The following is a 24,602-nucleotide window of genomic DNA, read 5'->3' on the forward strand; positions in this document are numbered from 1 at the left end:
GCTCGACGCCTGTAGCCTTCGTCGACCACAGAGCGCAATTGAACAAGAGTTGATCGAAACGCATCGTGACATTCCCTCTCGAACCAGAGGATCGAAGGTGGACTAATGACGTCTACCACATGTTCAAGAAGGCCAGAAGACTTGGTAGCCAGCTTGCAGGCTGGAAGTATCTTATACGGGCACAGCAGTATACATACCGCCCTATGCTGGTTAAGCTTAAGTTTGAGAGGGAAGCCCTGGCCAAAGCCTTACACCGCAACGAGGCCATGGGCGCCATGGACGAAGGCGACCAAGCAGCGACAGACCAGCTCACTAAGTGGAAGACACGACCGGAGCCGGACGAGAACTGGCCCTATCTCGTCGGGTGAAAGTCGTCACGGACGTCATCGGCCAGCATAAAGATCGATATCCCGACCATGCATTTTTAATTGTAGACGAAAGTATCTACTTCTTGGAAATCATCGCAGTTGCCCTCAGGAACAAGTTTGACCTAGAATTACAGCTTGAGTACAATGGGCAGCTAGGTCCCATCGATAGACACTTCGTCATCAAGACGGCTTTTGAGGACAAGCCATCACAGGTAATGCTTGCCACCAAGGCCACAGGAGGACAGGGCCCCAAACTCCAGTGCTTCAATGCCGCCGTCCAACGCGGGCCGTGGTATGAGACGTGCAGACACGTCCTAAAGGGCCCCGAGTTGCTTCAATCCTAAATGCCAATAATACTTAGGCAAGTTTATGATGACTTAGAGTAATTTAGGATGAAGTTAGGATGCTCTTTGATGAGTTTACTCTCACCCGAAGCGAGCAAGCGAACATGCCGTCGTCGCTACTACTATAGTTGCTTAACTCCTAACGAGCTTCCTCAGGACAAGTCCTCCCCCGATGGAGCATACCATCATACTACTGAGGAAATGTCTCAGCCCACTTACCACGGTTCCCTGATTCCAGCTGAACTCGTCGTAGGTGAAGTCAATTTTGATGCTTGGGAGTCTTGGTGGCTCTGTAACCCCTTTGAGGTAACGGAAGTTTCTCCATGGTCGGCAAATATGGATCTCGGCATGAGGGCAGTCGACAAAGACACAGTCTGGGTTACCTAAGCCCTGCCATGCGAATAAGCCCCTTCCAACTCACCATGAGCGATCTGGGTCATTCTGTGTCGGGGAAGACTGACTACTTGAGGGAATGAGTTGGTGTGAAAAATGTTGGCCTGGGCGCCGAGATAGGGTACTTGTGCTGGGTTCAGGTTGAACTGAGCACGGACGAACTGCGAGAATAGCTTTATACTTTGGCTTCAGGTAAAGATGAACATGACTCTCTTGCCAGATATTCCTGGCGCAGGCCGGAAACCCTGGTCATTGAGTGGGAAAGGCAGAGTGGCAGTCCTGTCGGGTCGACAGGACATAAGAAAAGGCCGTGGTGATCCTGTTTGAAGCCGCGGGTTGTTGGCTCTATTTCCACCATCTTGCCGCATACGTTCAGTCAAAGTTCGGGAATTAAAAGGGCGCCTTTCACATCCAGCAGGGACTCGTGCTGAGGGGCGGCTGGTGTGATGACGTGTGAGCTTGGGCTTTTTTCAAGGCGGCCGGAGAGAGCTATCAGCTTCTGAGGCATGAGATTAACGTGGAGTGGGCAAAGTTACGCTTCATCTTGGTGGAATGATGGTAGGTGGGCTTCAAGTTGTGGTTGTCGTGTTTGGTCTATACACAGGTCAGAGGAACTGGTCGGTCAACCATCCCAAGCGCCAGAGGCTCGCGAGCTTCAAAAGTATGTTCATATGAAGCGCATGGATTGATTGATCGACTTACCAGCTCTTTTCTGGTGATGTGACTACAGTGGCCTCGCGGAGAGGGGGATGGGGAAAGGGATCGCGTGTTGACGGAAAGGGGAGGAGAAATTTGAGATTGGAGAAGGAAGAGAACTTCTGTAGGTAACGAGAAGAATTCTAATGCCTGATACTTAATAAGTATGTCACTAACAACGACCGTGAATCACCCATCATTGCGATGAATGGCCGGAGACACTGCCACCAAGTGCCCCAGATTTCTTTAATCCTAAATGCCAACAAGACTTGGGCAAGTTTATGATAATTCAGGGCAATTTAGGGTACTTTAGGATAACCTTAGGAGACTCTTAGAGTCTGCTCTCGTCTCTAAGGCCAAGCAAGCAAGCATGCTGCCATGAACAGGTAGGTAGTCATCGAGACGGACAGCGGACAGAGCCAAGGGAGCCTACCAACGACAAGGAGATTGGTGCATCTCAAGCTTCGATGATAACAACGAAACCGGAATTGAGTCTAGGGTTGCGGGAGGATAATGCGGAGCGGCGCGGCAGCGGTAAGTTGCGGTGCGGGTGCGGCCAAAGCTCTCTTGTCGTCAAGTGAAGGACTGGCCAACGAGCCAAATTAAGCTTAATTTTGAGCTTCTTCCATATCAGATTTACAGCCACTTCGTTGAACTTCACCCATTTGTACGCCCTCGCATTCTTTCATTGGCGAAGACATTGCGAAAACAGTCAATGGAGACTTTGTGCTCAGCATTATAGAGAAATGACATGTTAAAAACACCATCACTTTTCACAATTGCCGTGCATGTTTCCCGAGCATTCAATCGTGGGGTGTTGCATCCATACGATCAGCGGAATTATATCCCCATTGACTAACAAACCATCGGGATGTGGACCACCAACCTCACGGCTAACATCCTCTATGCCTCCGTGGTAGGAGTCTTAGGCCTTGAAAGCTGCCGGATGTTATCCGACAACTCAGTCTTGGCAGACGAGTACACCCACTACCAGTGACACCTCCATCGTACAAGCAACCAGACATTCGGTACAAGACGCATGGTTCTTGACCGTCATGGGATTTGCAGTCGTTAAAAGGGCCGAAAACTTATATGGGCTCCCCGCATGTTTAAACGGTTTAGAGCCTGCGCCGTCCCCAGATTATCCCCGCGCTGGACCTCTGCATCATGAGAATCACGGCGTTTTTAGTCATGGACCACCAAGTTTTCATCGGGCTATATTCTTGGCATTACGGAGACCGGTCTTCTCATTCGGCCAGCTCTGTCGGGATGAGCTGCGATTGGGTCGGGCCAGTGCCGATACCTGGGTTTGTAAGTTCCGGACTTGACTTATAGCTCCCGGATGCTCGATTCTTCGTGCTGTGAGGTTAGACTGAGAGAAGCAAGGATCGAAAAGGTCGGTCCGAATCAAGTTGATGATTATGGAGTTTGCGATGGCCAAGATGGTGAGAGTGTAAGTGAATGACCTCGGGCCTGCTAAAACTTAGGGATATGGAGAGATGTTGGCAAAGAGTGAGTGTATATAAGATGAAGTGATCGACCGAATATTTGTATAGGACCAGTTGAATCACAGATTCGGATTCTCATCTATCTCTTCTACACCTTCATCATGTGGTCCAGTCTTCTCCTCCTGGGAGGCGTGTCTTTGAGCATAGCCAACCCAATTATTCGACAAGATGCCAATCCTCCCTACCGAAACAAGACTCTATGTCTTGACAAGCGTGTTGATGACCTCATGTCCCGCATGTCCCTCGAGGACAAGGCAGGCCAGATGTTCCACGGCCGTACCGTGGTGGTCAATAACACCTTTGATGAGACCATTGAGGAGTTCGTCACTGGCAAGCGTATCACCCACTACGTTCTCAGTGGCGGTGTAAATGATGTGCGAGGTGTTGCAAATTGGTATAACAAGCTACAGAGGCTGGCGATGAGCACACCACTTGGTATCCCCAGTGAGTACTACTAGTTTGATGATATTGTAACTCCTTCAACTCCTAAGCATACTGATGATTTATTAGTCACAATAAGCAGTGACCCGCAGCACGGGTGGACAGACGAGAATGCTGTTTCCGTTGTAGCACAGGGCTTCTCTCGATGGACTGAACCTCTTGGTCTCGCTGCACTGCGATCCCCAGAGCTGGTCCGCCAGTTCGCTGAGATCGCACGTGAGGAGTACGTCGCTGTTGGTATTCGACAGGCACTACACCCCCAAGTCGATCTAGCTACTGAGCCACGTTGGGGACGTATTACTGGCACCATGGGAGAAGATGCCAACCTCACCAGTGCTTTGATGGTTGAGTACATCAAGGGTCTTCAGGGCGACAAGATCGGCCCCAACTCGGTTATCGCAACCACCAAGCATTTCCCTGGCGGTGGTCCAATGGAGGATGGAGAGGACTCTCACTTTCCTTGGGTAAGTAATATTTCTTCTTACAGTAGAACAATTCTGACGTTGAAATGTAGGGCAAGAACCAGACTTACCCTGGTAACAACAGAGACTACCATTTGATCCCCTTCAAGGCAGCCATCGCGGCTGGTACCCGTCAAATGATGCCCTACTACTCTCGCCCCATCAACACCTCATGGGAGGAGGTTGCCTTTGGCTTCAATAAGGGCGTCGTCAACGATCTCCTCAAGAAGGAGCTCGGCTTCGACGGAATTGTTGTTACTGACTGGGGTATCGTCACCACCCGATTCTGGGGTCTTGAAGACCAGACCGAGCTTGAGCGCGCCCGTCGTGTTCTCGAAGCTGGATGCGATATCTTTGGTGGTGAGACCAAGCCCGAGCTTATCATTGAGCTCGTCAACAAGGGTCTCATCTCAGAAGCCCGCATTGATGAGTCTGTTCGCAAGCTTATGAAGGAGAAGTTTGAGCTGGGTCTTTTCGATAACCCCTTCGTTGATGTTGACAAGGCTGAGCGCATTGCTGGAAACGACTACTTCAGCCGTCTTGGAAACGAGACACAGCGCCGTGCATTCACTCTTCTCACCAACAAGGACGATGTCCTGCCTCTTCCTCTGTCCGCCCTCAATGCCAAGTTCTACGTCGAGGGAATTGAGCCCGAGGTCATGGAATCCCGCAATCTCAGCGTCGTCGAGAACCCGGAGGACGCAGACTACGCGTTTCTGCGCTTGGCCTCACCCTTCAAGCCCACCACAGCGCCCGGTCTTCCCGCCATGATCAACAACGGCAGTCTCGAGTTCAACACGACAGAAAAGGCCCGTCAAGCCAAGATCTACGCGACTCTCCCAACTATCGTTGACATCAGACTCAACCGACCCGCTGCGGTACCTGAAGTTGCTGAGCAGGCTGTTGCGCTGTTTGGTAGCTACGGTAGCAGCCATGATGCATTCCTGGATGTTGTCTTTGGAACAGATGGCTGGGGTCCTGAGGGAAGGTTGCCTTTTGATCTGCCTGTGTCTCAGGAGGCTGCTGATGCGCAAAAGGAAGACGTGCCGTTTGACGTGGAGGCGTTGTTTAAGTTTGGCCATGGATTGAGGTATAAGGACACATGCGACAGTTCATAGTGGTCATGAGATGAAATGATGGTGAGATGATATGTAATGACATAGCTTTACCCTGATAAAGGGGCTGGAATTAAAATGAACTGTCTGCGTATACATGATTTTTTGATGATGCATTGACGTCTGAGTAGTGACAGTCATAACGACAAACATTTTCTTATTGATTGATAAATATCACACTTACCTTCAATTAATTGACATTCTGTTTGTTAAGAACATGTCAACGACGCATCAGACGCAAGCCGTGTTTGGCTGTAAACACGGAGTGAGACCTGTCTTGACTGATGAATGCAGGTTAAATGGCCCGGAAATACTGAAACCAATCTAACGTACATGTAAACACTTCAAAGCGTCTGAACCTATGTTTCATAATCTCCGAAGTGACTGGCCAATGCTGACCTGCCAACTCAGACTGCAACTCAAGCAAATGAGGCCCTTTCTACTGCCAATATCTACAGACCACATCACAGCACATATACTCGGCTAAACAATTGCGGCAAATTCGAGCATCTTCAGCGGAGATAAGAGCGGGCTTTATCCATTGTTGAGGCCTGTCACATGCAGGGGAGGGGGAATTGAAAGGACTTCTCCCTCTCTCCCAACAAAAGGATACACTCGGCACTACCGGCCGTCACGTGATACGCTGTTTCTTCTAGATTCTGTTGACGCAAGCCCCCTGTAAATCGCAAGCAGAGCGCAGGGATTGGATGCATTCGCTGTAAGACCTGCCGGAACAATAGTGAGCCCGATCCCCGAATGCGGCGAACCCCGGTCGGCGGGAAGACGGAGCTAGCCTGCTCTGCGCTCATCCATTGATCCAATCCCATCACCACGAGCACTGCTATTCCATTATTGTACGGCCAGTCTGTACATCACCACACCCTTTCGCCATTAGCGGGCTCTTGGAGAATCTCGACTTTGCATCCACTCCGTCCCTTTTCTTCATTATCTCCGACTTCAACTTATCTCGCTCTCTTCTGTTCTGCTGTACCATTTTGGACCCTTGATATCGATACGTTGCGCCGAGATTACGAAATTATACTCTACACCCTATCCGCCACATCTGATCCTCCCTCTACTCCCAACTCCTGCTCGCAATGAGCGCTTCCTCCAGTGTCGCCCGCCGGGCGGTTGCCCGGAACCCTTTGATGGGCAATGGTGAGCTCACATCGCCTTTTGGATGAGGTGTCGTTTACGTTCCCTGCTAACCTCTCACCAAAGCCCGAGCTCTCTCACGGGGTGTTACTCCTGCCCTCCTCGGTCGCCACGTCAGTCGTAACGTCAAAGTCCCGGCCATTGCTCTGTTGATCCCTCGATCGATGAGTACCGATCATCACCGACACGACCCCAGTTCTTCTGGCCCGCCCCCGGGATTCAATGCCGAGCAGGCTAAGAAGCCGCTTCCCAAGAATTCCGCAGGCTCTGTTGTTGCAAAGAAGGAGGATAAGAAGCTTGACCCGAACACCAAGGATGCTGCTGTTTTGAAGCCCGCCGATGCCTCCGCCGCAGCCAAGGCTGATACAGAAGTTGTTGCCACCAAGGAGGGTGTGATGGAGAAGGGCGATGCTGCTCAAAAAGCCAAGGAGGAGAAGAAACTTACTCTCTGGGAGAAGGTCAAGAAGGAGGCTCACCACTATTGGGATGGATCTAAGCTGCTCGCCGCTGAGGTCAAGATCAGCTGGCGATTGGCCCTCAAGATGGCTGCCGGATACGAGCTCACCCGACGTGAGAACAAGCAACTTCAGCGAACAGTCCAGGATCTGGGTCGTTTAGTGCCCTTCTCCGTCTTCATCATTGTTCCTCTGGGTGAGGCACTTCTGCCTCTTGCCCTCAAGCTCTTCCCCAACATGCTCCCCAGCACATTCGAGGGACAAAAGTCAAAGGAGGCCAAGGCCACACTTCTCCGATCCACACGCAAGGAAGTCAGCCAATTCTTAAGACAGACACTGGGCGAGTCTGGTCTGCCAGTGAGTCAAGCAACAACACAAAAGGAGGAGTTCTCCAACTTCTTCCGCAAAGTTCGCGCCACTGGCGAGACACCCACAGCCGAGGATGTTATCAAGGTCTGCAAGGTGTTCCGAGATGATTTGACCCTCGACAACTTGTCACGACCTCAGCTCGTTTCCATGTGCAAGTACATGAACCTCAACACATTCGGTACCGACATGATGCTCCGATATCAGATCCGCCACCGCATGCGACAGATCAAGCGCGATGATAAGGCCATCAGCTACGAGGGTGTTGACAGTCTGACTGTTGCTGAACTCCAGGCTGCTTGTGCTGCTCGTGGTATCCGAACACACAGTGTCTCCCCCGCTCGCATGCGTGCGGATCTTCAGACTTGGCTCGATCTCCGACTCAAGGAGGGTGTTCCCTCAACACTTCTCGTCCTGAGCAACGCCTATATGTACGGCCAGGGCTCAGGTGAGGGTTACAACCAGGTCGAGGCTCTCATCGGTGTCATGTCCGCCATTCCCGAGGAGTTGTACCACGAGATTGAGCTTGAGGTGCACAGCGCTGAGGGCGCTGCCACTAACAAGCAGCGACTCGAGGTCATCAAGGAGCAACAGGATCTCATCGAGGATGAGGCGGAGCAGGACCAGGCTAGCCAAAGCTCCGGTTTCGCCACTCCCCGAGACACAGACGATATCGATGAGAAGGAGGAAAGACTGGCCCAGGCTCAAGCTGAGGGTCTTGGCAAGAAGCAAGTTAGCGAGATGGTCGAGGCCGAGATGGAGTTGGCCAAGGCCGCTGAGTCTGCTGCATCACTAGAGCGGGAGATCAACGCCAGCTCTGGATCGTCCAAGGAGCAGAAGTAGACGAGAGGAAGTGAGCTAGAGGCTCAATGTACCATGACTTGGTGTGTGTGTTTTTCATATGTATGACTGTATGGATTGGTATGGCATCAAGGCGGGATGGGAATTAAGGCGCTGTGCTGCTGTATCAAAAACTGGCCCCCAATATTTGAGAGGACCGACGATTAAGTATTACTTGTTTGGGATAGACCACTCTCGACGGGAAGCAATAGATTCCACTGAATGATTTTATTTGTATATATAATTGATTTGCCAGAAACACTTACACTTGTGAGTTGACTTATTTCCGAGTGATGCTCTATTGATGCCTACCTATGGTGAGAGAGACCCTTGGGCTTGGCCTAGCTGCGTCATCGTATCTGCTAATGTAGATCCTGATAGAGGGGTACTTGTAAAGGTGATGACGAGGTATCACTACGGCCGCCAGAAATGAGCTCAGGAATGCCAGAGTAGTTTAATAAACTATTGAGCGGATATAGAAGAGCCTTGCAGAATCTCTATAATTCTAAGCGCCGTAATGAGGTGATATTCTGGAATCGCAGCATCCTCAGAAAGCCCCTCTCTATCCTACATTGGTCCCTGCGCCACCCCAGCTCCCCACGTCCTAACCTCTACCACTTAACTCAGCACCACCAAGCTTCAAGTCAAGCCAACCCAATCCAACTCCCGCCAACTCCGCCCACTTTCAATCAACGTCACCTCTACTATCCTTCCTCCCCAACCGCCTCGCATCGCTACAACATTCAATCCTCCACCTCGCCCTGATCGAAAGGCCCGCACTCCCATCTTACGCATTGGCCCCGCAATGACGGCCATGGAACAGCAACAAGACGACTTCTCCAACGTCTCGTGGAGCGAACACGTCCACGACCAGACATCCCGCACTGTTCCTCCCGCTGAAGAACCAGGCCATGATATGAATGCACCCGGGACCGGTCTGGAGATAGATGCTCCGTCGCTGGGGAACGAGGTCCTGGAGTGTACTGTTGGAACGCCCATCAAGGAAAATGACGGCACCAAGGATGCTTTTGTCTCGTATCTCATCACCACACACGTACTTACCCTTCACCCACTCTATCATGCGCTGAATCTAACCATTGCAGTCGACATTCTCTGCCTTCCAGCGCTCGACTACAACCGTCCGCCGCCGCTTCACAGACTTCGTATTCCTCTACAAACAGCTCACCCGCGACTATCCCGCCGCTGCCGTGCCCCCTCTACCCGACAAGCAGCGCATGGAATATGTCCGTGGCGACCGCTTCGGCTCTGACTTTACCATCCGCCGCGCTCACTCCCTCCAGCGCTTCCTGAACCGACTGTCTCTCCATCCTACACTGCGCCGGGCTCCAATCCTGCATACGTTCCTCGAGAGCCCTGACTGGAATGCTACCATGCGCAGTCGTGGTGCGCGAGCGAGCTCTGCGAGTGATCCTGGATCTGCGGGAGTGTTTGATAACTTTGCTGATACCTTTATCAATGCTTTTACAAAGCTGCATCGCCCGGATCGTCGGTTCCTTGAGGTCAAGGAGAAGAGCGATAAGCTTGATGATGACCTTGGACATATCGAGAAGGTTATTGCCAGGGTTGCTAGGCGAGAGACGGATTTGGAGGTGGACTTGCGAGACCTCGCAGAGCAGTTCCAAAAGCTCATCCCGCTTGAACCCCATGTCGAGCCCGCAGTTCATGGCTTCTCCGCTTCCATCGAAGACACAGCGACTCACCTACGGAAACTCAAAGACGTCACTGATCAAGATTACCTGGGCTCCCTGCGAGACATGCAAGCTTACTCCATTGCCCTCAAGAACCTCCTCAAAGCCCGTGAGCAGAAACAGCTTGACTACGAACAACTCACCGAATATCTTAACAAATCCACCACTGAGCGCGACACACTCCAGTCCGGACATCACGGCGGTTCCGGTGCCGGGAGTTTTCTGCGCGCCAAGATCGAAGACGTGCGCGGCGTAGACCACGAACAAGCTCGTCGTGAGCGAACACGCAAGTTGGAACTCCGCGTTGAAGAGCTAACTCACGAGGTTGAGAGCGCTCGCAAGACAAGCGACATGTTTGACGATGAAGTTGTCAAGGAGGTTGCTGACTTTGAGCGCATCAAGAGGATCGAGATGAAGAGTCAGCTGGGAGGTCTTGCGGATGCGCATATTGAGTTCTATGGCGAGGTTGCTAGCATCTGGGAAAAGTACGTCCAGGAGATGGAGAAGGAGGGTATTGTGAGTGCGTAGAGAGAAACGGGGATTCAAGTTCTATTGGGCGTTTATTAGGATATGGCGTTTAGGTTGTTTAGACGATGGCGAGGACTCGATGAAGTAGCTCGTCTAGAAGAAAGACATTCATGGTAATAGCACAGTCGGTACTCGTAAACAAAGGGCATTGAATACCCTCGAGAGCGAGTATGACTTTGAAGAATTGGTGTTTGATTCAAGAATCACCTCATGTTTCAGTCTTGACATTTTGTACCAAACGCCATCCAAGGTCTATTGACAAAGGCACAGTATAACCAACATAGACAAGGCAAATAACACAAACTCCGCTAATCCATGCAAAAAAGCACCCAATAGCTTGCTACGATGCCCAAGTCATGCATCAACGTCCGCCCAATGGTCTTGTCTCGCCCTTCTCATCATCACTGCTCTCCTCCTCACTCTCCTCATCGCTGTCACTGTCTTCTCCCACAGCGTAATGCTGCGTATCATCACCAGCCAATCTATCGCGAGATTGCTCGCGGTCATCTCTGTAGTCTTCAAACTGTTCATCATCGCTGCCCTCGGCAAAGGCATCGTACAGTTCTCCACCACGAGTCCTGCGGGCCTTGCCGCCAGCGGCCTTTTCGCCGGCTCGAAGACCCTCAGCCTCTTCTTCGTCGATGAGTTCGAATTCGTAGTTGTTGTGGGAGGTGTTGCGGAGACGGCGGCGGCGAGCGATCCAGAAGTAGATGCCTAGACCGATGCAGAAGGCTGCAATGAGACCGACTGCGCCGTAGATCCAGATCTGTGCTTTCTTGGAGGCGCCGAAGGTGGGGAGCCAAGAGACCCAGGATGATGAAGCTGTAGTCGTTTCCTCAGCAGACTCTTGGGTGCTTGAGGGCTCTTCCTCATCGGTGCTTGTAGGTCGAGCGGGCTTGTTGGGTCGTTCAGGGTGGTCGGTAGGGTGTTCGATGAGAGTAGGCTTGGTAGCAGGAGGTGCTGAGGTTGTAGAAGCAGCAATTGTCGTGGTAGACACGATCTTGTCGTGGTCCTTGTCATCGTCTGCGTTTGGCATGGGTAACAGAGTTGCCTTGTCTGCTTCAATAGCTTCACCCCAGAGCTTCAGGCGCCAGTCGGTAAAGCTGCCCTTGAATGAGTTCTTCTCAGTGTCGCGGACAATGATAGTCCACTTGCCGACACCACTTTCACCCCTATATAAAGTTAGAATGAGCAGACCAAGTGCAAGGAATACGTACCAGTGAGCAACACTCATGAAGGTCCAGTCAATATATCCCTCCTCCTTGGCATCGCCTCGTCGAGCAACTGCAAGATGGCTGACCACATTGTCAGGGCTGATCAAGTCAACGCTCAGGTCACCACGTCGAGTGTGCTCAACGTTCATAGTGACAGTGATGTGTTCAACACGAGCAAGGTTGGAGCCCTTAAGCATGTCCTCAGTAACTTCAAGCGTCACACTCAACCCATCTCGGCCTTCGGGGATCGACTTCTTGACATGAACCCAGGGAGAGAAATACCATGACTGTGGCTTGACCAAGGGCCAAGCCTTGGCTCTCTCGACCAAAGCCCACGAGTCAATCTTTCCATAACCGAAAACGTGACTGAACTTCTTGCCAATCGTGGTATTCTGCTGGTTGGACTCGTCACCTTCAATTGGGATGGCAGTGTCCATAGCAATGTATTGCAAGTCTCTCCAAGTGAGCTCAGGACGAACCTGAAGCGCCAAAGCAAAGATACCAGCAGCAAGAGGCGCGGCGGCAGAAGTACCACCATGGGCCTTGTAACAGCTGTTCTTTCCGACATCGGTTGTGTGCTGAATGCGTTAGTCAACATTCTAGACAAAGGCAATATTGAACTTACAATAGCGTCTCCGCTTCCACTGCTGTATGTAACAACCAATTGAGCAGAGCATTCTTCGGCGTAGTAAGGATGGAGCCCAGTTCGGTCAACAGCACCAATGGTAATACTGTAGATCGAGTTGGTGTACCCATCAAAGTTGCAGTTGTCGCCTTGACCGGCACCATTACCACTAGCAAACACGTAGATGGAACCAAGACCACGACGTCCCTTTTGAATCGCCTTGAGCATAGCTCTCCGAATCACCACATCAGGTGCCTCCATAGTTTGACCATCATCAGACGGACCCCATGAGCAAGAGTAGATATGGTTGTCGTCGTATTTGTACATCATAGCTTCCGCTTCATCGGCGTCACTAATGAGCTTGCTAAGAATTCGGAGACCGGCGACCTTGGAGTCATACGCGACACCAATACCGCAGACATCGTTGCGAGCAGCTGCCACTTCACCAGCGCAGCGTGTACCGTGTCGATCCTCGTCCAAAACAGGGGCAGGTTCGGGATCGTTGTCGTTGAAGTCCCAAGAGCCAGCGGCGAAGTAGTTGGGCTTGAGATCGTCGCTATGCATATCAAGGCCGTCGTCAATCACGGCCACAGTAACGTTCTTTCCGGTAATACCATCCAGCCAAAGGCCAGTGACATTGACATCGTGGCCGACCTGGGTGGGGTTCAATAGATGCCACTGCTCCTTGAAGATAGGGTCCTGAATGTCCAGTTCCTTCATGATCGACGCCTGGTATTTGCTCATCAGGTCTCGAGCTTCGACAGGTGATTCGCGGCGTGCGAGCTGGGGGACATAGCCTTTTGGCGGTGGAGGGATCTCTCGCTTAAACAGATGTTGTCGTGCTTGTTGCTTCTTGGACAAAAGAATACCATCAACTGGATCAGAGCCTCCAAGATCTCGCTTCCTTCTCTTTCGCTCTGTAATTTCTCTCTTTACAATATCGTGTTCGGCCTTGCGGGCGCGGAAAACATGGTGGTCGTCGAGCGCACCGAGCTGGCCCTCGTGGGCAAATCCGAGTCGACTGGCGACTTGATCGGGCGTCGTCGTCGTATCGAGATGGAGGACATAATAATCGTTTAATGCGTAATCTCGTGCCGGTCTGGATCCATGAGCCAGAGCCGTAAAGCCGGCGAGGCTCAACAGCGAAGCAATCTTCATGATGCGAAAGGAAAAAGAAACCTTGCAGCGCAAGGGGAGGTGCGAGAGGTCGAGAAGCTGTTCAACACATCCAGAGAAGCGCTATCAAACGGAACGAGAACTGGAGCAAACGGATATGTTAGCTTCGGTGTCGAGAGAGCGAATATTGAATGGCGGCGATTGCGACGGGAGTTGCCACGCGGAAGTCTATATTCGTGGTGGCTAAGGGGATCAAGAATGCAAAGCAATGCTGCTACGTTTTCGTACCACCAGCGTGAGATTGTCGGCGCAGGTCGCACAGCTTATGCTGGTCGGGAAGAACGGTTTCTTATTATCGTACCTCGAAAATGCAACACAGTCGATCAAAGTTTTCGGAGAAGCTGGGATGTTTGCAAAAAGGTTTAAGGAGGGAACAAAGAGATGGGGTTGGGTTGCTCTCGTGGTGATGCGTGGCCTCGAACGCTCCTAGGGAGAGATACCACCCAAAGTTCCTGACAAAAATAGGGGACCTGCACTGGAGCCGCTGGTGGTGCGTGGCCTAGAAGGGGGCCCGGGGGGGATCAGTCCGCTAAGGACACACGGCCACCTACCGGATATGCTACTAGCTGCGCCACAGTGGACATGGACCAATGTAACATAAAGTATCACGTTTTTAGTTTTCGCATTTGGTTTGAGACGAGATCATAGGTATTGGGATCTAGACAACTTCTAAAATATTGAATTCTCCAAAAATGCCAGTATCTCTTCTGCTTTGTGATTATGGCATGCATTTATTCTTCTGCCTGTTCGCACTGCCCACCATCATCATCATCATCATCTCATCAAAACGCCACAGCTCCGCCACTCTTGACAGATCTCAAACACTCAGACACAAGATTAGACCAGATCTGGACCAGTGCGTAGCATTCTCCCACCAAAATCGCACCTCAATAAGCGGCTCAATAGAGGCACGGTCCCTGAAACTTGAGGAATTCATCCAAAAATGTGGTTGCCAAGCAATAAAATAAACATTTCTTAAAATTAAGTCTAACACAGGAACTCGCTCCAAAAGATCTCACTCCATAGTCTATCGCCCCAACGCCATTTCTAAAACCGACCTGTCCGTTTTTAAATCGTTATATGAGCACTTACAGAGATTCTTCTTTGTGAATCTCAATGCTTGGTGGTGCTCCGGTGAGAGCCTTGCATTGAGCGTACACCACGAATTGAGCGCCGACGAGACCGCATGTCATGACGATACGAGGTCCCAGCCCAGTGAGAAGCAGTCGCTTGGGTCCAAATTCTTTGGCAAGCTGGAACATGCGACTTGTCGCGCCCTGGCTCTTATCACCAGCGCCCTTGTTAATCGCTGATAACAGGGTATCGGCAGGGTGAGAGAGAATGGCCGCTGCAGCACCGGCGGTGATACCAGATGTAAGCTCTACTCCAGTTGACTCAAGCTGCGTGAGCTTCTCCTTCCGCTCGGGGCCCATTGCACGGAAGATGACCTCGTTGACAGCCTCATGAACAGAGAATTGACCAACAGCAAAAGGAATCTGTTTGAATAGCAGAGGAACAAAGCCAGAGTAGAAGCCCTTGAAGCCCTCCTCACGCGCCATTCTTGTGAAACCCGAAAGTAAACCATTGGCATATCCTCTTTGCGAAACGAGTCGAATTCGTGTAGCCTCGAGCGGGCACAGAAGAATATCAGCAAAGAACTCGGCCGACGCGCTGGCAGTGAGATAAACGCCCGTTCGATGGTCGACAGCCTTCTCAGGACCTCCAAGCATAGTGATGTACTTCTTCTTGAAGAACTCGTAGCCAGCGAACTTGGCACCGCCTTGTACGAGGTAGCCCACTGCAGTTGGACCGAAGCCAGTCAGTAGCGCCGAAGCGCCCTCCTTGGCGACGATGCTGCGACCGGCTGAGAGCATGTTATATCCCTTCAAGGCATCGTCGACCTGGATTCGTGTCTTTACGACATCAATTGGCGTGACGGCCTGTATCTTGTAAGCTTGCGACTGTGAGCATGTGAAGAACGCAACTTACACCATGAGTAGACGTCGCAGCGAGGGCGCCTGCGCCAAAGAACTTGACATAGTCGCTGATGGTGAAGTTGGGAACTTCCGACTGTTTCGTAGCCATGATGAATGTCACTCAATTGCTGAATCTGCTGCTCCAAAGCTGTGCTGCGTAGATTGCGCGTTGGATGTGTTTTATGTTTTTCGCTGGAATGATGACGTCGTTCCTCATGTTCCGTAGCTACCGAGCAGCCAAGCTTGATCTTGCAGCCGGTTTTGCCGTCATCGGTCCGCTTTGACGCTTTCGGGCGTTTTCTAGCTTGCTTTACGAGGATTGCGTCGATAAGGGCAATCATGCAGCTGAGTTTATTATCTATTCTTTTACAAGTAGGATATTCTTATTTGCAGTCGGTCATCCCGGGCTTTTACAGCTGATACCCTTTTAGCCTGCGTCTTTGCTTGGCTCCCGTGAGACCCTCCATCGGCGGCCCGGATTTGAGGTGGGGCCATCGGCACCGACATGGCATCGGCCTCAGGAGATAAACGCGACGGCGAGTGACATCACATCAGAATCCCGCGGGGTTACCATGGAAGTGCGATGTCGCTCTTCAGCTGAATTTTGCTGACATTTGTTGATTGGCCGTCTTTCTCTGTGTGCTATTCCCGACTGCTCCGGGCTGCCAATGGACCTGGTCATTGAAGAATGGCTGAAACCGGAGGAGATCGCGAACATATATTTATAGCTGATGCAGAGATAAAACACCACGGACCGCTCCCACTGGTTACAAATCACGGGAGCTAAGCCGAGAGATTCATTGCCATTCTGTTAACCAGCTGTAACCAAGACTGTAGGGTGTAGGGTACCTTTGTCGTGACTAAAGCCTTACGTTCTGTTAGATCCAATAGTCACGTTGAGAGGCAGCAAACAACTTGGGGATATCGATCTCACTGCATTATTGTTGCATCTTTAATAAACTTCTGTACAGCGATTGTCTGAGTTGTGCTCCGGTTAGCCTACGAGGTCCTGGTGTTGCACAAACGTGACAAGAGGCGCTGGGTTGCGTGCTACCTGTCTAAACAGTGGATGCAACGGTGCACAAAAAAAGGACAACGTTAAAGAGAAGACCCCTTTATCCCAATGCTAGGAAATACATGTGAATATTCGAACTCTTTCATACACTAGCCTATCTTGAGAGCATCGACCGGTCTTCTCTGTGCTCTAGCTTCCATCCGTGGCCTTCTTATACAATTTTGTCAACTTCTTTATTTTAAGGCAAGATGGCCGAGCGGTCTAAGGCGCTGTGTTCAGGTTCGATTTGAACTAGTAACGATTCGCAGTCTCGAAAGGGGCCTGGGTTCGAATCCCAGTCTTGTCATTTTTGCAACTCCTTATTGCGATCTTCTTTTTATTTGCATAATAGATAGATAGGACTGCTAAAGTATTATAGCATTTTACTTCTTATAGTTAAGGCAGCTATTTTATATCGATTTATGATATCTATTATAGTAAAATAGCCTTATAATTTAAATATATCTGGCCTTTTATAATCTTTTACTTAAAAGTAAATAGTTATTTTCTTCTTTTCTTTATATCCCCTCTTGCCTATACGTTTTAATATAGTATTACTTTAGATAGAGGAGGAATAATGCCGCATTGCAATCTAGTTCTTTCACTATTGAATCTGTACTATCACAGTAATTATGTGCTAAATATCTCCTCGATATTGAAGATTAAAGATAACTTCCGTCTCTTTCTCGGCAGACCACTTCAGTCCTGTGTCTTCGAAACAGGTTACAGTGCATAAGAAGACGACTCTGTCCGGATTTCTCAACATCCGAAAGCATCCTCGGTTATCCACATAATGCCTTGATATATATAATACGAAGTAGCATACAACATACTTTAATGTCACCTCTCCAGCTATTCAAAGACGGTTATGCTCGGGCCAAGGCTGTTCGTGAAATGTTGAAGGTAGTATCGAGATTGGTTGAGATGTTGAAAACATACGATGTTCAACCTTCGGAAAACAACTTCCACAGATCCAACTCAGTAAAGCACGGAGGTTAATATAACAACTGTTTCGTCATAGACATGTGAAGTCGTCAATGCATCTCAAAGCGGCATTCAGGACTTATGAAGAGCCAGACTGGCCAGATTCAGCAGGTCGGATAGTCCCACGACAAGCAAATCGACCAATGATACAACACCTCCTCAAACAATGCAGCAAAAGTCACGCGATAATAGATGTTCAGCGCGGGGAAGTTGTAAGATTTAGTGTAGCATCACATAGAGCCTCGTAAGTTTAGGGGACCGTCTGGAAATGCACCACCGGTCTGGGGAAACTCGAGGCGAGAATATCCCGGATCCCGGAGATGTAAAAGTGAACCCGTAGTATTGGGCTTCCATCAGCTGGTTCTAGAGTTTGGGGGTGAGGCAACTGACGTAGACAGGTGCTGTCACAAGACTGAGCCTGTCGGTGGGCGCCGTGGCTGAGAATCACACGGTTTCTGAAGCCTTGGCAGTTTAGCTTTTGCACGACAAACACTTCATATTTCAGCTATGAAACTTGAGAATGAGCCGATATAGCACTCTGGAAACAATTATGGTGTTTTCAGAATTGTATCACAACGACATTGTAATTGCGCCGAAGCTACGGAGTATTTCTCCAGAGTTTCGAGTCTGGGGTCAAGTTACAAGGTCCCCGATAATGCCCGACATGGGTGGCCCGGCTCTTGTCGCCGTCACGGCACACCAAATGGTGATCATCGAACCACCGGCAGTCATAACGTGTGATGCTGTAAAGCCAAGGACGGAAAACCAGGAGGAATAGCATTTTTTCCATAATTATATAATGTTCATTCATTTCCAGTTCAGTATCTCATCATCAGCACTCACAATTGAGAACTCGACCAGACAAGACACTTTACAATCAACGCTTTCATCGCTCCAGCAAAACCACTACATTCAAGCATACAACAACCATCAAAATGCTTCCTGCTGCCACTTCCGCTCACATTGCTCCCAAGTCAGTGACCACACCTCAGAAAATCGCCTGTTTTATACTAACAAAGCATCAAGGGTCCTCCCCATCGTCTTGACCGTTGGAGGCGCTACAGTTGCAGGCCGCTCGCTGAGCCGTCAATACAACAGGGAGACAATCCGGGCGCAACCTACACAACGAACTCAACCTCAACCTCGATCGAGATATTTCGAGCTGGTTCTTGAGTCTGTTTTCGCATAAATACTCTTACTTTGCTGGACAAAGGGAATGAATGATTCATGATGGGTGGCGCATTTAATTGAGGCATATTTATTATAGCCATTTGGAGTTTTTGCTTTACGAATAAATACTTATTCAATCATCTATACCTTCTAACTAAGTGATCATTACCTTATATCCTAATTAGACCCTTGGAGATCGCATTTTGATCTGTACGCCGAATGGTAATGCAGTCGTCGGCGAACACAAAACTCAGTAAAAGTTTGCCGATGTTAAGCTTATTCTTCCAGCAAATCTGCCCCAGACTATTCTCCGAGATAACAACGGCCGCCAACCTCTCTATTTCCACCATTTAGCTCGGTCATACTCTACAATTCTATCATTTAGCTCAATCCTACCATTCAATGTCCCAGCATGAACCCAGTCTTACTCCATCACGCCAAGCCGGTTTACGGAGAGCGTTCAAGCTAATGTCGGCTTCTTGCTTCCCTACTGAGTAATTGAGCGACGATCACGTGAACGCCATGAAGCTATAGATATACTTGTAAACCACGATACTACTCATGCGCTCTTTTTCTCATCGTGCCTTTTCTCGCGGCAAGAATCATGCTCAACTACGCTACACTCGCGGCTACGCTCTGGCTGGCTTGTCCGGCCTCAGCGAGCTATGCCTTCTACGTTGGCAAGAACCTCACTCAAGATGGGAGTGTCATCGTCGGAGGCACTGGAGAAGAAGTTTCTAGCCATTGGCTTCAGCTCTTCCCAGCGCGTGACCATCCTCCCAACTCGACGATTACTGTCGGCGTCACCAAAGATGCCGTGTACCCGGGAGAGCTTATTCAGATTCCACAAGTGAATCATACGTTTCGATACATGAGTATGGAGTATTCTGACTTTGAGGGTTTTCCTGCGCCTTTGACGAATGGTGGCTTGAATGAGAAGGGTGTGACAGTTCGTGATGTATGGGCTGATAATCGTGATGAGCTCCTGGAGATGACGCCGAACCCTCAGCGCGGTGTGCAGTATAGCGATTTTGCTCGCATTGTTATGGAGAGAGCTAGCAGTGCCCGTGAGGGCGTTGAAATCATTGGAGACCTGATGGCGAAGTACGGTGAAGCAACGTACGGTGGCAACTCTCACCTTATTGCTGATAAGGATGAGGGCTGGGTTGTTTGGGAAATGGCTGGCGGCAAGAAGCTCTGGGCTGCTCAACGTCTTGGTCCAAACGACGTCAAAGTCCTCTACCCAGGCTACATCGAAGACTTCCCTACCAACTTCAAGAACAACCCGGACTATGCCGGATCTGACAACATTGTGTCATTTGCTGTTGAGCAGGGTTGGTGGAATAAGACTTTGGGCAAGCCTTTCAACATCTTTGATGTGTATGGTCCTCAAGATCCTCGATACAAGGCCCGCGATGGAGGCTACAAATTCATGTCACAGGCGGCTCTGGAGAACGCCACCCTTGCGATGGTTCCTGTGACTGAAGTCAAGATGATGGAAAGAGTACGCGATCCTCGCATTGCGGACGATGAAGCTGGCTACGGACAAGTTGTCAGTCTCCATGATGGGATCGACAGGGACATGCTGCGAATTTGGAACGCCCCCGCCACTTCTGTCGCTGCACCTTTCGTCCCATGGTGGCTCGGTGTACAGTCCGTCCCTCCCGAGTTCGGCGAGCATCGATACTTGACGACTGGCGCTTCGAGCAGCTTCCTCAACCCAGACTATCAACTACAAGAAGCTTCCGAGTTTGCTGGCCGCATCTTCAAGCGTGTATTGTACTACATGTGCTCAGACCCCAACAAATACCACCCCGTCGTGACAGAGATGTTTGAGAACTTCGAGAGCGCATCTCGCGTCCAGGTCGAAGGTTGGGTGGAAAAGACAGCCTTGACTATGATCAAGCAGGGAGAGCGAAAGGCAGCTCAGAGCCTGTTGACGTATTACTCTCATACTCGAGCAGCTGAGGCTCTTGAAGTTGGACATACGTTGAACAATGCTTTGGATGGGTATATCAAGTTGACAGGAAAGTGGCGTGGACCCAAGGGTGATCAGATCAATGATAGTGGTGAGGGCAACGAGACGGTCAATTGTCTCGTCGGATTTGACCCAGACAAGCCTAAATATCTCCAAGACAACAACTAGATGCTCGGAAATAATAGTTAGGCGGAACTAAGTCTTCCGCCTGCAAATGCCTCAGCTCAGTATATCCCGCGTGAAGCAAATCACAAATCCATGGTAACCGGCAAAAGTGGACCAGTTCCGCCTGTACCACGCCGCATCGCCGACGTATCGACCCGCTCCGGATGCATAAAAACGGCGGGCAGTCCCCCCGAGCTCCCCGATATCACCAAGGTCACTTTGTCGGAACCCAGATCATGTTTGGTCTCGGACCTCGGAAGCGTCCCGCCCCGGATTATATAAACCCCGCAGAAACCCAGTCTAGTCCAACTTCCCCAGATTCGGCACGCGCCAACCAGACGCCAAACATTACTCTTCAACTTAGATGGAGTCGGAATTGACGACACGGCCCGCCAAGATGTCGAAGCGAAGCTGGTCTGAAGCTGAGAATGGTGAGAATCAGTTCCCGCCGCAGATTTCGAGAAAGGTCAAGGCTTGTACGGCGTGTCGAAGACAGAAGGTATGGGAGTGCAAGTGGTGTGATGGAATGATGCTGATGATGAGTAGATTAAGTGTCTGATCGATGAGAACGGACCACCCTGTCGACGATGTGCAGAGAAGGGGCTTGGTTGTGTGTTGGGGAAGAATTTACAGACAATTCTTGATGAGAAGTCACAGTACAGTAATTCCCCTATTCAAAACTTCACCTTACTAATAGTCCTAAGATTCACTGAGAATGTGGTTTCTGACCTCTCCGACATGCACAATTTCCTCAAACAAGTCGCCGGCAGACTAGACCTGGACTTACCACCACTCCGCTCATTCTCTGGATCAGCAGAAGGACCAAAAGATGAATCACCAAGCCTGTCAAACAAAGGCCATCACGTTCCTTCACGCGACAACTCACCAAAGCTCATGCCAGAAGACGATGATGTCCCCTACGCACCTATTCACTCACTATATACCCTCACGAAACTACGCGCTCTTCGGTCACCGGATGACATGAATTCGCAGCAGAATCCAGGCATGGAAGATGTGATTACGAAACGCCTCATATCGTTAGCCGACGCAGAACGACTTTTCAACTTTTACAGGAAGCGTCTTGATCCGTACATCTATCTAATTGGGTGCCCCTATGAGACGATGCAGGAATGTCGACAAAAGAGCCAATTTCTTCTCGTAGCAGTCCTTACAGTAGCTGCTCTCCACGACTCAACAGCAGATTACATCTATCCCGTGATAAGCTCCGAATTCCGTAGACTCTTCGAGACGTCAATATTCGAAAGACGACTGAGTCGCGATTATCTCCGCGCCTTGTGCATCGGGTGTTACTGGCTAAGCGACTTATCATGGATGCTATCAGGCCACGCGATACGAAGAGCAGCGGAGTTCGACCTTCACAACAGCTACGACAGAGCTATTGAAAAAGCTAGCACTGAGGATGCGCAGTGTGCGAGGATTTGGTACATACTCTGCGTTTGTGATCAGCAACTCGCGACGCAGTATGGGAGACCGTCGATAGTGCAGGAAGATCCTTCGACGCAGGGCGCTACGGATTTCTTGCATTGCGCTGTTTCGCATGAGGAGGATAGACGGTTGTTGAGTCAGGTGACGGTTGTGAGTATTTTGAGGAGTATCCGTGAGTTGTTTACTGCGAATAAGGGGAAGCCGATACCAAGGCTGCATTTGAACCATATTTCGCATTTTCGGATACAACTTGATCAGTGGTTTGCTTTCTGGACAGATCAAGTACAAGGTAACCCACTCGGCTCACTCAATTCATCAGAATATCGGAGCTAACGTGTTCCAGAACGCTGGCCTGGCATCGGAGGCTTTCCAAGAAAAGGCATTATCCTCCACTACAACTTCGCCCAACTCTACCTCTACTCCCACGTCTTCCGCGGCCTCTCCAAAGACGAACATATCCCACACTACTTCCTCGACTGTGCCCTCAACGGCATAACAGCCGCCACAACAATTATCGACAAATTCGTCAACGATCCCGACGTAGCCCTTGGTATCGTTGGGATGCCATCATATGTTCACTCCATGACAGCATTCGCCTCCATGTTTCTAACCAAAGTCGCGACAAAATACCACGATCTCATCGAACGAGATAAAGTTTACGAACTAATCATGGGACTAGTGCAGCAGTTTAGGTCGCAGCCAGCTGGGAAGTGGCATCTGGCGAATCTCATGACTGGTGGACTTGAGAGGATGGCACAGACGCTCAAGCTGGAGATTCCAGGGGATATGGGCCCGCCGTTGGGGGTAGTGATGGATCAGAATGGCGATGCAGGGATATCGGGAGTCTCAGGGGTTGATGCTTTCTTCCCCGACTTGCCAGGCGATTTCTTTTTCAACTATGATATGAGCTTTGAGATGTCTGCGCCTTTGTAAGGTCAAGACTTGTATGTATATCTATCATTTTTTTGTTAAAAGTCCTGGCGGACTTGAAAGTCAAGCTGCCAAGCTTGGTCGTAGAAGCATGGTATACTGAATAACTAGACATACGACCTAGTTATGTTATAAGAATTATAGGCTATTATAAAGTAAAAAAAATAAAAAAATAAAAGAAAAAAATAAAGAAGAAAAAGTAATTAAAAAATAAAGGTAATAAGTATTTTAATTATATATATAGCTTTAATATTCTTTTCTTTATAGACTTAAGGCTAAAGCCTCTTTTAACCTATTAACCCTATTACAGTCAATTTCACAAATCGTCATCAGAAAGCTCACAAGGCATCGCCGTACCTAGCGACATACCAAAATAGATTGTGATGATGATTCAACGAGTTGAGGATTGTTGTAAGAGCTGTGTCTACCCAGCAACATATGCTCGGATCTTGATGTATAAGATCGATCCCAACGCTCTTGAACAAAGCCTTAGGGTACTCATCGCAGAGATAATCAGAATTGCTTCGGATTTCCCTTAACTGCGGGAAGGCGAAAGCCACATCCTCGGATAAGGAGAGCAGATCATCCTGCATACGGCCATTTGGCGTCAGCGTCTGTTCCGAGAGATCAAGAGACATGATGCTAGACGGAAGGGTGTCAACAAGAGACTTGAAATTGCACCTTCCCCCGCAGCAGGCGGGGAATTTCCGGCCGTAAAGAAGGTATGTAGGGAGGAAGAGTTTCTTGAGGTGGGTGAACTGCTTTAAGCTGGGCATTTTATGATCGCCCTGGTGATCCCGTCTTGTCATGTTAAGGTGCAGAGTCTCAAGACTTGCGTGGAACCTTGGCTTGTCGAGGAAATTTACGACACCAAGGACGTCAGAGTCGCATGAAGTGTAAGAAAACGCGGATAGAGTACCAGTACATGCTGATATAAGGTGCTCTATGTTAGAGGCAAGAACGGCGTTCCTGGATCCAATGTGAAGGTTCCTTATGGAAGGCATACTCGGGAACCTCTCTGACCCGGACGTCACCAAGGTCTCAAGCTCCGGAGCCCGAGCAAATAAATTTGGGAGATTATAATCAGTCTCGAGTGTCTTAAGAGCAATGGAGCTGACGCCCAGTTTGTCGAGAGTAGTAGGTGACACATCGAACCGCCACTGGAAACTTTTTTCAAGGCCAATGTGACTCAGGTTCGGAAGGATAGCCACCAGAATGGACAAAAGTTGGCCTGCGACTATGGGTATATAGTCATCCCGCATCATGGATACCGGAGGACGTATCCCTCGAAAAAAGGACCTTTTTATGGCAATAGCGAGAGTATTTCGATAGCTGTCAAAGAATTCTATGGCGCTGACTCCGAATATACGTGAACAAGCATCGAAAGCTTCTCGGCTTCGATCAAAGTCGAGCTGTTCGAGCAAGCGTTTTTTCAAAAAGACCGTCTTGACAGCGCGGGCCAAGTCTGGGCGAGAAGCGATGGTCTGGAGGAATGGCTCGAGCCG

General features: G+C 49.9%; 10 protein-coding genes and 1 non-coding gene across 11 annotated transcripts; 8 read left to right on the plus strand and 3 right to left on the minus strand.

Annotated features, from left to right (window-relative positions):
- Positions 1-119: 119 nt before the first annotated feature.
- Positions 120-712, plus strand: FPRO_03599 (uncharacterized protein; the record flags this gene model as incomplete). The annotated part of the gene is made up of 2 exons (XM_031226171.1): positions 120-364; positions 442-712. The coding sequence occupies 2 exons, from the start codon at positions 120-122 to the stop codon at positions 710-712; spliced, it is 516 nt and encodes a 171-aa protein (XP_031076734.1).
- Positions 713-3,410: 2,698 nt separating this feature from the next.
- Positions 3,411-5,329, plus strand: FPRO_03598 (uncharacterized protein; the record flags this gene model as incomplete). Its single annotated transcript, XM_031226172.1, has 3 exons — positions 3,411-3,753; positions 3,820-4,214; positions 4,265-5,329. 3 exons carry the CDS (start codon positions 3,411-3,413, stop codon positions 5,327-5,329), a joined length of 1,803 nt encoding a protein of 600 aa, XP_031076735.1.
- A 1,094-nt stretch (positions 5,330-6,423) lies between these two features.
- FPRO_03597 (putative suppressor of mrs2-1 mutation) lies at positions 6,424-8,145 on the plus strand (the record flags this gene model as incomplete). The annotated part of the gene is made up of 2 exons (XM_031226174.1): positions 6,424-6,484; positions 6,548-8,145. 2 exons carry the CDS (start codon positions 6,424-6,426, stop codon positions 8,143-8,145), a joined length of 1,659 nt encoding a protein of 552 aa, XP_031076736.1.
- Positions 8,146-8,947: 802 nt separating this feature from the next.
- Positions 8,948-10,379, plus strand: FPRO_03596 (uncharacterized protein; the record flags this gene model as incomplete). The annotated part of the gene is made up of 2 exons (XM_031226175.1): positions 8,948-9,196; positions 9,246-10,379. The coding sequence occupies 2 exons, from the start codon at positions 8,948-8,950 to the stop codon at positions 10,377-10,379; spliced, it is 1,383 nt and encodes a 460-aa protein (XP_031076737.1).
- Positions 10,380-10,740: 361 nt separating this feature from the next.
- Positions 10,741-13,376, minus strand: FPRO_03595 (putative Kex protein; the record flags this gene model as incomplete). Its single annotated transcript, XM_031226176.1, has 3 exons — positions 10,741-11,551; positions 11,597-12,171; positions 12,219-13,376. The coding sequence occupies 3 exons, from the start codon at positions 13,374-13,376 to the stop codon at positions 10,741-10,743; spliced, it is 2,544 nt and encodes an 847-aa protein (XP_031076738.1).
- Positions 13,377-14,482: 1,106 nt separating this feature from the next.
- Positions 14,483-15,479, minus strand: FPRO_03594 (putative phosphate transport protein MIR1; the record flags this gene model as incomplete). Its single annotated transcript, XM_031226177.1, has 2 exons — positions 14,483-15,334; positions 15,384-15,479. The coding sequence occupies 2 exons, from the start codon at positions 15,477-15,479 to the stop codon at positions 14,483-14,485; spliced, it is 948 nt and encodes a 315-aa protein (XP_031076739.1).
- A 1,148-nt stretch (positions 15,480-16,627) lies between these two features.
- tRNA lies at positions 16,628-16,731 on the plus strand. The gene is made up of 2 exons: positions 16,628-16,665; positions 16,688-16,731. It is a non-coding gene; the product is annotated as a tRNA-Leu (tRNA).
- Positions 16,732-18,343: 1,612 nt separating this feature from the next.
- FPRO_03593 (uncharacterized protein) lies at positions 18,344-18,597 on the plus strand (the record flags this gene model as incomplete). Its single annotated transcript, XM_031226178.1, has 2 exons — positions 18,344-18,381; positions 18,435-18,597. The coding sequence occupies 2 exons, from the start codon at positions 18,344-18,346 to the stop codon at positions 18,595-18,597; spliced, it is 201 nt and encodes a 66-aa protein (XP_031076740.1).
- A 585-nt stretch (positions 18,598-19,182) lies between these two features.
- Positions 19,183-20,724, plus strand: FPRO_03592 (uncharacterized protein; the record flags this gene model as incomplete). The annotated part of the gene is made up of 1 exon (XM_031226179.1): positions 19,183-20,724. The coding sequence occupies one exon, from the start codon at positions 19,183-19,185 to the stop codon at positions 20,722-20,724; it is 1,542 nt and encodes a 513-aa protein (XP_031076741.1).
- A 394-nt stretch (positions 20,725-21,118) lies between these two features.
- Positions 21,119-23,100, plus strand: FPRO_03591 (uncharacterized protein; the record flags this gene model as incomplete). The annotated part of the gene is made up of 4 exons (XM_031226180.1): positions 21,119-21,220; positions 21,268-21,377; positions 21,426-22,456; positions 22,511-23,100. 4 exons carry the CDS (start codon positions 21,119-21,121, stop codon positions 23,098-23,100), a joined length of 1,833 nt encoding a protein of 610 aa, XP_031076742.1.
- Positions 23,101-23,435: 335 nt separating this feature from the next.
- FPRO_03590 (uncharacterized protein) lies at positions 23,436-24,359 on the minus strand (the record flags this gene model as incomplete). The annotated part of the gene is made up of 1 exon (XM_031226181.1): positions 23,436-24,359. The coding sequence occupies one exon, from the start codon at positions 24,357-24,359 to the stop codon at positions 23,436-23,438; it is 924 nt and encodes a 307-aa protein (XP_031076743.1).
- Between the last annotated feature and the right edge of the window lie 243 nt (positions 24,360-24,602).

The sequence above is a fragment of the Fusarium proliferatum genome, assembly GCF_900067095.1.
Source record: "Fusarium proliferatum ET1 genome assembly, contig: FPRO_scaffold002, whole genome shotgun sequence".
Lineage (NCBI taxonomy): Eukaryota > Fungi > Ascomycota > Sordariomycetes > Hypocreales > Nectriaceae > Fusarium > Fusarium proliferatum.